General features: G+C 28.8%; 1 protein-coding gene across 4 annotated transcripts in view; it reads right to left on the minus strand.

The window, feature by feature from the left end:
* LOC145184035 (uncharacterized) overlaps positions 1-11,570 on the minus strand; it is a 39,825-nt gene that overhangs the window by 24,543 nt on the left and 3,712 nt on the right. For 2 of the 4 annotated variants that reach the window (XM_090094449.1, XM_090094452.1), the window contains exons 2-11: positions 7,693-7,723; positions 7,375-7,586; positions 6,843-7,059; positions 6,473-6,694; positions 6,177-6,358; positions 5,022-5,286; positions 4,594-4,884; positions 3,768-3,972; positions 948-3,436; positions 374-577 (exon numbers count right to left, since the gene is read on the minus strand). In XM_090094449.1, coding sequence (XP_089950575.1) covers positions 374-577; positions 948-3,436; positions 3,768-3,972; positions 4,594-4,884; positions 5,022-5,286; positions 6,177-6,358; positions 6,473-6,694; positions 6,843-7,059; positions 7,375-7,586; positions 7,693-7,723 — 4,318 coding nt within the window. Of the gene's footprint in view, positions 1-373; positions 578-947; positions 3,437-3,767; positions 3,973-4,593; positions 4,885-5,021; positions 5,287-6,176; positions 6,359-6,472; positions 6,695-6,842; positions 7,060-7,374; positions 7,587-7,692; positions 7,724-9,741; positions 9,887-11,403; positions 11,521-11,570 lie in introns of those variants that run through there. The other 2 variants (XM_090094450.1, XM_090094451.1) reach the window with 2 other exon arrangements.

The raw sequence follows: 11,570 nt of genomic DNA on the forward strand, positions 1-11,570 counted from the left end.
TTAACTAAAAAAATTGCTGTTTTCGATGTGTTCATATACATCAGAAACTGTTTTTGGTGAGTTTATAAACACATCAGAATTTATTGATGTGTTTAGACACATCAGAATTAAAGTAACTTTTTAGTTGAGATGAGCAGCTTGAGCATAGGGTTAAAATAAAGCTGTTATGAGTTATTTCAATTGTAGATTATTCTTATAGGGTGTGTCAGCAGACTGCCTATGTTAGTAATATACCAATCATATTGCAAAAATTGTGTTACATTAAGGAATGCAAAGATGTTCAAAAGCATTTTTCATCACTACACTATCAAAATCAACATTTTTTTATTACAGTTAAGTAATTATTTTTGCTTAAATAATTACTTTAACTTACCACCACCTCGTTGAAATGTTTTCTCATAACCACCATCAACAACAATTCTTAATGGACAAGGTACAATCTTAAAGTAGCCGATTTTTTTAGATGTTGTATCATCAATAAGTTCCAATGAACGACTGTCTACCATTTGCCCAATGTAAGTAAGTCTGTAAACACCATACCTTTCTAGAGTTTTTCTCACAAGGATGTACTGTTTATCTACATTAGAAAAAAAGTTATAAAGATAAAAAGCAATTACTGACAATTAAACTGGTAATTATAACCCTATTTAACCCTATTACATAAAAACTATTTTAAGAACCCTATTACTAAAAACTTTAAAAAACACCTAATTCAACTTTTTATTTAAAAAAAATTAATATAATAAACAGTAGTTCTTATTTTTGACAGAAGGGATGTATTTTGATTGGTAAATTTTTTGGAACTTTGCATCATGTGTAAAAAAAAACTTCCTTATAAAACAGGATTCTAAGCCAATTTCTTACAAAACACAAATATATTTTCTCATTTTAAAGCATTAATAATAAGAAATTAAAACTTTTAAAGACTTAAAAAAAACTAAACTCACCTAAACTTTCATCAACAACTTTAAGCCATGTATCGTTGTTTACTTTGTATTCTAAAACAATACTTTTAGTTAATGTTGCAAAATCCCGAGAGCAATTCCTTCGCATAATATGCTTAAATGTTGTGTTTTTGCATTTGAAGAAGTAGGCCTTTTGATTGTCATTCAAAGCATCCTCACTATTAGCAGCAGAACTAGTTATCTCTATATATGGGGCTGAGCAGGGAGCATCAAGCACACGAATCAATGTTGTCTCAGTTACAGATGAAATTTGATTACTAGCTTTAAATGTTACAGAATAAATGCCAACTTTTTTATACTGATAACTTAGAATAAAAGGAATTTTCAGTAATCCCAAAGCATTTTTACAATTTGTTCCACCATAAAGTTGCGAAGGAGTATTATCATTAAAGTCAATTTCCAAACATAGGTCTCCAGGAATGGGAGTTGGGAAATTTGCAGTAAATTGTATTGGCACACCAACTGAATGCCTACCACTCTCAACAGTCACTTGAACAGATAAAACAGGTGAAACCATTTTTATGGATTTACAGGTGAGATCAGTGCTCACCTTATTAGTTGTATTGATGCAAACATCTGTACTATAAACACTTGCACCTGACCATAACTTACTTTTGAACTCAATAGTATGGTTGTCTGCAAAGAAAGATCCTTTATTTTTTCCATTAATAATCAGAAATCCACTTTCATTGACACTAGAACCTGACTGCTCATCTATTTTTACATAGATGTTACATGCAGCACTCATAACTCCTGGAGGATCTGTTGTAAGCTGAACTTCACTAACTATACTATCGTTGTAGCATAGAGCGCTAATTTCAAGATATGGTTTGTTAATTGGGTTTTGTGATAAAACAACTGTGGATGAAAAGAAATCATACAAACGATTTGTGCATGAAAGTGTTACATTGTATTCACCAGCTTTAAACTTATGCTTTGTCTCTATAAAACCTATTGGACCAACAAAGTCTGTATAACTAACTTGAGATATACTATTTTCACTTTCATCACTGAAGTTAAAATAGCAATCAAAATAGTTTCCTGAAGAGAATGTGAACTTGATTGACATTTCTTCTGTGGAGTTTTCTGGAGCATGAACAAACCCAGTGGAGTTTATAGGATATAAAGGACGTTGCACACAAAGATTCATCCAGTCTGATGCTATAGAAACAGGATTTGTGGCAACCACTGAATAATTGTAGCACAATTTCCAAGGTGTATATGATACATTTACAACAGAGTTGGTAGTATTAAACACAGTTTCATTTCCTAAGTTTACCAAGTAAACTATACGCCCAGCCATAATGCTGTGTTCAGAAGTTAATGAGAGAGTCTCATTTTCTTCAATCCAATCAGTTTTATTTGTACCTTGGAATTCTTGAGCCAAACTGATATTAAGTTCCATAATCTCATCCTCTACAATAGCAACGACACAGCATGAATCATTACTGATATCATTAGTAAGAGATAAGCAAATGTTGTAGTCATGTTTTACTAAGTATTTAAAAGATGCAAAACCTTTGAAACCTAATAAACTACTCGGAAAGCTTGTTGAATCATTAAAAGAAATATCAAAATTGTTAATTAAATTTTTTCTGCCATTTCCCCAATCTAAAACTAGAGATATTCCAGTACCATTTTCAATACCTAAAGTAACATAAGTTATTTCCTTAAAAATAGTAGGATTAGCTGAAATTTTACACCCTGATATTCTGTCTTGTACTTCTTGCTGAACAGTTAAGTTCATTCGGCTAACTCTGTTAAAAGCAAGAGCAAATATTGTGTAGTTTCCAGGCCTAGTATAAGTGTGTTCTATGGATTCAACATTGTAAGTTCCATTGGTGCAAGTTGAGTTTCCATCTCCCCATTCAATACAGTATGTCTTATTTGTACCTTTTGTTTTACTAGAAATATTTAGGAGTCCACTCACATTGGTTTCCATTGTTGTAACAATCAAATTGAAATTCTCAATCACTTCCTCTACATAGCCTATATCATTGAGGCAATGAACTTCTATGTTATTGGTGGCACAGACAGTGACATTGATGTTTTGCGCTTGTGTTTGGAACTCATTTGATCTAATAACAAATATTGAACTATCACTCAGCCATAAGAAAGAACTTCCATTAGTTTGCAGAATGTCACTTTCGAGATAATAATTGATTGTGATCATACCACACCCAGTAAAAGCGACATCAATACTGATTTCAGTATCAGTTTTTTTTACAGGATTAATTTCTTCATTTGCCTTAATGGGATCTTCATTTGTGTTAAAAAAAGAAGGCGTACTTAGACCACAAATAACATTTAATGTAAAATTAGTTATTTTAAAACTCAATTCAGTAAAAGCTTTCACTGTAACATTGTATGATCCAGGCTTAGAAAATGAGTGCTCAAATTCTGAGCTATTAAATATCTCATCATATACTCCAGTTTTCTTTACAATATCTTCATCCCAATATACAGCATAACTAAAATAAAGTAGCTTTATTTAAGTAAACTGTATATGAAAATAAACAATTTAAATGTAATAAAAAATATTTAAATCAATTTAGAAAACTAAGAACTTAAAATCAGAAGTTTCTTAATCATAAGATAACAAATATTTTAACTAAAAATATTTAAAACTTTATCAACTGTTTAACAAATATTATAAATTTTAATCTTGTTAAAACCTTTGTCAGTGTTAAGTGTATAAATTTGTTTTTTATTTCTAATTTTTGTTCCCATTTTTACTGTTCCATTAAATTTTAAATATTAAAATAAAATATTGGTATGAAAACCGGAAAAATAAAATCATACTTTGCCTTTGCAATTCCAAATCCACTAACATTAAAAACAACAACTGTGTCAGTTAATACACTTGTAGACAAATCTGAGGTAGACAGTGTTAAATTTCTTATGTCTGTAACAATAGAAGTTATTCCTTCGCATATCAAGTTCTCAATATTATCTGAATCTTTTACAAAAGCTTGTGCAATAAAATCAGTTCCATCAGGATTATCAGCTAAAATTGCAACAGATCTTATTTCACAACAACTGCTATAATGTTTATTAGTATTTTATATGGTTGCATATGATTTAATATGACTGTAAATGACTCTATATGAAATATATGATTGTATATGATTGTGTATGATTCAATATGATTTTACATGATCTTCCATAGTTTAATGATTTTATATGTATACAATTTATATGTGTAAGTATTTTAAATCAAAATCTATTGCATATACTTTATTTTGAATACAACTATTGAGGTGTTTAAAATATGTCAAACAAGGATTACCATTAAATTTTATTATATTTTGTTTTTTATTATGTTTTATTTTTTTGTATGTATGTTAAATTATGAGATAGGATCAAAATTTGAAAAAATATAAAAAATCTGCTTCACATTATATCCTTTCACGTTAAAGCCCTTTCAATGTAAATATTCAGAGAGAATGAATTTTGTTATATAAAAAGTAAAACAGACATGTTTTTACTAAATATGGAAGAAGAACTTCCAGGAAATTATACCAGATACTTTTATCAAATATGTAGAGGTAATTTACAGAAAACTGAAAGGTTGAAAAAAAGGACTACTTGATATAAAAATTTAAAAAATGCAATAAAAGACTAATACCTGAAACTTCTACCAAATATGTGGAAGGGATTTCCAGATATAAACTGATCATATGTTCTGTGTTTGATATGGTAATAGGAGAAAGATAGGCAGAATTATCATCAAAAGTCTCGTTAAAGAAAACATCAAATATTTCATCATAATGGATTGATTGGAACTGACTTGCAGAATCAATTGAATTGTATGCAATGTCTCCAGGTGTGCTGTTGCTGTAATCAGGCATCCATGCTAGAAATTGACCAGGTGATGTTGAAAACTGCTCATTATCAGGTACATCAAAATCATTATGACCTAAAACATAAACTTGCATAAAAAAGAATTTGCACAAAAAACTTCACTTATGATAGGTTTGTTTTCTTTCAAACATAAAGCAGCATAAAGTATGAATGTCTGACAATTTTACCTAAAAAATGACATTTACTCTTTACCTAAGACTGTTGCATTGACTGAGAAACTATAAACCACTCTAAACATAATATCAGAAACTGTACGAAGAACCAAATTAGTTGGTAGATTTGTGTTTGAAGGACCAAATTGTATCCAATCAGGATAAAAATTATCAGTTGCTGCTGACGGATAAAAAGTGTTGAAATATTGAGGACACGTATCGGAAGATGCTACACACTTTTTGGAAAGGTAACACATTTTTCTTGCAGATCCTGAAGTGGTTTTTTCACATGCTGGCTCCAAAATCTAAAAACAAAACGTAGAGTAATCTACTAATTTGAAAGAAACTTGATCCATTATGAAATGCAGATGAAATCTCGATGCAGATGAAAAAAAATGTTCAAAACAAACCCAAAAGGTTTTCAGCAGTTGAAGTGATATATTTTTGTTGGGCCTCAATTAAACCAATTACAAATTTACAATCAACAAGAAAAACTGATCTTAAAAAGGTTAATTTTATTCATGATGAAAAAAAGATTTTTTTGCTGTTGTTCATCTGTGTTATTTTGATAGAATAACCAAAAGTTATGACTTTAGCTGATGTGGAGTAAAACGTTGCATTAAAAATGTTGTAGCTGGAAAAAGGAAAAACAACCTAAACTGAAATCAAAGTTTAAGTGTTGGTGGTAAGTTTACAATTGATTTTACAAATTGATTTTACAATTGATTTTACAAATGGTTTTTAAAACCAAGACTTAACAAACATTCAGTTCTGAACAACTTCATTGTTTTCAAAGCTGGAAGTCATCAAGAGTTTAACAATTAAGAAATGTTTCCATTTTCTAAACATAGCATTGAGGTACAAAGCTTTATAAACATAGGATTGAGTACAAAGTTTTCTAATAAAAAATCTTTTACAAACCAAGAATCACAAATTGGAGTAATTTTTTGTAAAATAATAAGTTGAAAAAAGTGTAATCTAGTATGACATTAATAGCTTACAACATATTTATAAGCTTCTGATTCTCAGATGATTAATCAGATATTTACTTTAATCAATTTGATGATGTAAACTCAGAATTTATCATGAAACATTAACTCAAATTGGTAAGCATTCTGATGAACTTAAAATGGTTGATGATTCATTAAATGTAATAAATTAGCTGCTGCAAACCTATAAGAAACAATCATCTTACCAAAAATCTAATTCCACCAGGTTTTGTGATATGAGCACTAAATCCTGTTACTATTCCTGAAGATGATATCAGATGATTGAGACTGACAATAACGGCAGTGCGTTTGTTTTCACTGAATGTTAAATTGTAAGTTTGATAACGATTTGTTTCACTGTTCCCACCAATTTCCACATAAGTTGAAGCTAAAGAAGTTTTAAAACAAACATTTGTTTCATTAAAAATTAAAAATTTTAAGAAGGTTTTTGTGGTTTAAAAAAAAAATCTTGTTTTTTTTAAGTAAAATACTCCACTAAAACCTGAAGGATCTGTGTATGAATATTCAGCAATTTGATTATCAGTGCTTCCATTGAATAGTCTAATAATCAACAGTGGCAAATCATCTGGGCCAGTAAGATCAAGAAACATATTGAAGGTTGTATTTACTCGGGATTTGAACTGAGATGGAGTGATAAAAGAACATGAAGTGCTTCCAACTTCAACAACAAAGTTCTGTACTTCACTAGGACATCCATAAAAAGCTAATAATAATAAAACAAAACAAGAAATCAAATATGGTAAAGAAAAGAAAAGAAAAAAAGAAATGAAGGTTTGTAACAAAAATAAAACTAAAAGAATAATAAAAATTAGTTTGAAACTTATTTTCTTTTTTAACTTTGAACCTCTTACCATTTGCTTCAACAACCATGGAGTAGTTCCCTGGCATCCCAATTTTAACTGATGGCATTAACTTTGATGGATATACAGCAAGTCTTTCATTTATTAATAAACCAAATTTTTCTACATTATCAGATGATTGGGCTGCAACATCAAATGGTTCATTTACGTAAACATTTGAAGGTGTTGTAGAAGCAAATGAAATTGTGAAACCATCAGAATTATAAATCTTTAGGAAAAAAAAATTAAGATGTTTGTTAAAAGAACCAATTTTTTAACATGGAAAAAAATAGTAAGTAGGTAGAGAAAAATCAAAAAATCTTGCACACTTAAGTGTATTTAAAAAAAACTTATACTATAAAGCACCTTAAAAAAATCTTACACTATAAAACTTCATTTAAAAAATCTTAAAAACACTTAAACAAGTCACATGTACAGGTATAGATGATGGCACAATATAACAAAACTACTACAAAAAAATGTATGTACAATATTAATAAAGTTTTTCTTTATAATAGCTATACTAACACACAACTTATCTTACTGAAATACATGTGTCTGTTTTACATGGATCAGTTAGCATTTCTCCACAGTAACAGCTGTTTGTCCCATTATCAAAAGCAGCAACAGGATAACTTTTGCATCCACAAATTGTTATGCAAGTAGATAAATCTGTAGTACCTTCATAGTCTTTAAATTGAGGTACTTGTCCGGTATTAGTTTGCTGGTAGGCATCAACAGATGCTATATACCTATCTGATTAAAGAAAATACACAAAAAGGGTAAAAAAAAAAATTGAAATAGAAGTTTAAAGTTATTTGTGATCATAGTGATAAATTTTAAAAAAGCAAGACCAACTCACCACTCCCATCACTGCTTGCTTTAGTAAATGCCTGAAAAAAACTTTTAAAATAAATTACTTGTCTACATAAACACTATAGATATATAAATAATAGAAAATAAAAGGTATAAATTGACATGATGCAAAAGTATTTATTGACAAAATGTTAACTCAGAAGGCATGTATCAAATATTTGCATGTTGTTGTTGTTACTATTTTTTGATGTACTTTTTGATGTTGTTTCAGCAAACCAGTTTAAAAAAATACTCTGGCTTTTTTTCTGGTTATAAAAGTTATTTCAGAGAATACTCTGATTTTTTCAGGTTTATCTTAACTTTTACCAGAAATCAACAATCCACAAACCCTGCAACAAAAGATAATTGGATTACATCTTTCTGTCATAAACGGAATGAAAACTTAAAGTTTGCACTTTAGCTGAAAACATTGATGGTCACTATTGAAATCTTGATGGTATTTTCTTGCAATCATTTTAGCTATTATCAGTAGATATCATATTAACATATACCGTGTTTTTTATATTTAAGAACAAATTATGATAAACAGGTAGCTCTTAATAGATTGGCGTATTTGCAGATCATCACTTTTGATTGGATGATTAGATGATAATTAAAAACAACTTCAAGATGACACAACTAAATCAAGATTTTAACAATTCTCTAACTTCTTATCCATCTCTAACAAAATTGTTACTAAAAAAATTTATAAACATAAAGAAAATAGCATTAAATTTAAAAACTATATTAGCAATCTTTTGTTGTTTTTAGATAGAGTGATGAAAAAATAAATACATGACCAACACTTTTGGAAAATATTGCATTTCATTGTGAGTAACTGACTTAATCAGATGTTTTTTTTCTTCTCACATGCACTTTAGAATTATGCATCATGTATTTAAAAATTTATTTAGTTCTTTTTGATTGTTTTCATCTAAATATTAATTTTTTAAAGAGTAGTTAGAATTAAATTGGAAAAAATAAAAATATTAATTAAACTTTATACAATAAAAATTTCAGAAAACTCACTGTTTATATTCAAAATGTTAATGGATTGACAATGCAAAAAAAAAAATCTTAATTGCATGTCCTTTATTCATTTAAATTGCACCCAACCTTTTTAGCATGCCCTTGACAATTTTCTTGGGATATTGATACTAGATTAGTATACTATGCTGCTTTCTCAATCTAATAATAATCTTTTTTGTTTTGCTCATCTTTCACAACTTTTAACAAATTTTCAACTAATTTTAAATCTGTAGATTTTAATGGCCAATCAAATTGTTTTATATCATTATGTTGGAGTCATCTCATTGATTTAGAAACTCTATGCTTTGGATTGTTATCCTGCTGAAATATCAAAAGCAATCACATGTTAACTTCAGCATATGAAAGCATTTTTTTCTTCAAGTATGTTGATCTAAATATCAGCTGTCGTAGTGTCTGTTTTTAAGTGATTGGGAGAACAATAGATGATGAGAAATATTCACACATTGTAATGCTTCCTCTAGCAAATTTTACTGTTTTTTTAGTGAACCATGGACCAAGTTCTTTATTTGAGGGTCTGTGTAAACACTGCTCACCATTAGATGCAAAAAATTTAAACTTAGATTCATCTGTTTACAACAGTGCCCAATTTCTTACTTTACTATGCAGGATATTTATGGAACAATTTTCTGGCTTTAACAATTAAGGCTTCTGGGTGCTCTTCTCAGTAAAATAGCATCTGCTGAAACTCTAATCATGTGACATTACATTTAATTTAAAATTTTAGTTAATAGTACTGCTGGAGATAAATGGACCCATTTTAGCTTTACAAGTAATCGATTTATCTTCTTGATAAGTTGTTTTTCTTTTCTTAGTTCTAGTTTCAACACTTTCTTGTGACTTTCCACTGTTGCTGAGTTGCTGAATTCTAAGAGTTCAGTCAAGTTGTAATGTACTTTTTTGCCAAAAACAATTGAAGAATTTAGTTTTTATTGAATTTTTACTAGACTTGATTTTATTTGCCAATTTAAAAGCATGATTTTAATTGTAAATAACAATGTGAACATACCTAGAACACTAATCAAATTTGCCAACAATTTTATTTGAAACTAGAGTACAACACGTTTTTGAGAAGTAACAATAACTTAAAATTTCAAAAATGTTATTATGATGTATTTATTTTTATTTCCAGCATTTGAAATTTCCCGCCGTATAAAAACACTGGGTACTTTATGCATTGGGCGGTGCGTCTCATTTTTCAACGCCTGGTGAGAACAACTGATGTCAAAACTTCAACTGATACCAAAATAGTGATTAGAAAAGATCAAAATAATTCTTATTTAGATATGTATGGTAAGAATAAATTGTCTTAAAGTTTTAAAAACTATTTCTTATGACTATTTATTCTTCTAATATTCAAATTTCCTCTTATTTTTAGCTTTCTTTTTTGTGCGAATTTTCACAAAAACGAGAGCAAGAAATAGGGAAATAAAGAAATCTAAAAATAAAAAGATGAAAATATCAGGCGAATAAAGATTTGGAATTTTTGTTTGACATATTTGAAAATGGTTTTCTGGGTGATAATAGGGGGGCATAAAAATGGGCATAAATTTTAACATTAGTGCGAATTCTAAAAATGTTAAACATTATGCATGCGATTATTATTCTAAAGTGTGAAAGGGGTGTTAGGGATTTAAAGAGTTGTAACGAAGCTTAGAAAATGTTGAAATTTCTTATTTTAATATATGTTCAAGGTAAAGGTGTGATTAAGTTGTCTCAATAGAGTTTTCAAATGCGTGTTAAGTTTTTAATCAGCACGTCATAGTTTCTGAAGTAAGACTGATTACTTTAGTGTGGACTGATTATTTATTTGCGTTCATCTTGATATTTTCTGCTACACACGTGGCTCATTTGACAACTTCGGAACATTTCAAATGATTAAAATAAAATAAATCTGTTGTTTTTTGGATGTCCACTCGGTGATCATGATAAGACTTGAATACATCCCGATAACTGTACGTCATCCTCAAATACTTTCCAAGATTGACTGAACAAAAAGATTACTTATTAAGACAACAATTAATAAGTAATCCTTTTATTTATCAAACTTAAAAAACCACTTGGTTGATTGAGACATCAACTATGTTTCAATATTGATATTAAAGCTTTTTCCATGATATAAACACGTAAGGCTGAGCTTTAGGAGTTCTTGATAATTCCCCATTAAGAAGCTTTTAGCGAAGTTGCAAAACTGTTTTGCTTGTTTCTCGAAAAATATTCCTGTTTTAGAGAGATCTCGAAATAATTTTTTCAAACGAACTTTTAAAACAACAAATTTACTTTTGCTTTTTTTTGGTTTCATCCTCCAAAGTTTAATTTTTTAGTCTCATCCCCAAAAGTTTTTATTCAGAACTAAAAGTTGTGATAAACTAGTTTCTTTAAATGGTTGTTATTGTAATCAATTATTGTCAGACTTAAAATTCTATCAAAAACTTTGTTTGGTTAGAGCAAAGTGGTTTAACACTTTTAAAAAATGTATAATTGTTGCCATTGTCATCATAATAGTTGTTGTCATTATCATCATCAAAGTCATCATCAATATTATTATCGTCATTAAAAACATCATCAATCACAATCATCATAATCATCATCATTGTCTTTACTTAAAACGTGTAAATAGATTTTTAAAAAATAATAATAATAATGGTATTTTTGATTAAGTAAAAATTACTGTGAGAATCATAAAAAATCCAAGACAATTCATTGTTTAACCATTGACTAAGCAGCCGTGCAATCTTCGACATTCTGTAAAAACTTCAATGTTACTCTTCGAATAAACTATGGCATTAAAAAAAATTTTTGCGCAACTATTGAATATTGAAAATTTTAATTTTTGAT

The sequence above is a fragment of the Hydra viridissima genome, unplaced genomic scaffold (genome assembly GCF_058129835.1).
Source record: "Hydra viridissima isolate aposymbiotic clone 2 unplaced genomic scaffold, HvirCarnegie_v1 scaffold_7, whole genome shotgun sequence".
In the NCBI taxonomy this organism is placed as follows: Eukaryota; Metazoa; Cnidaria; class Hydrozoa; order Anthoathecata; family Hydridae; genus Hydra; species Hydra viridissima.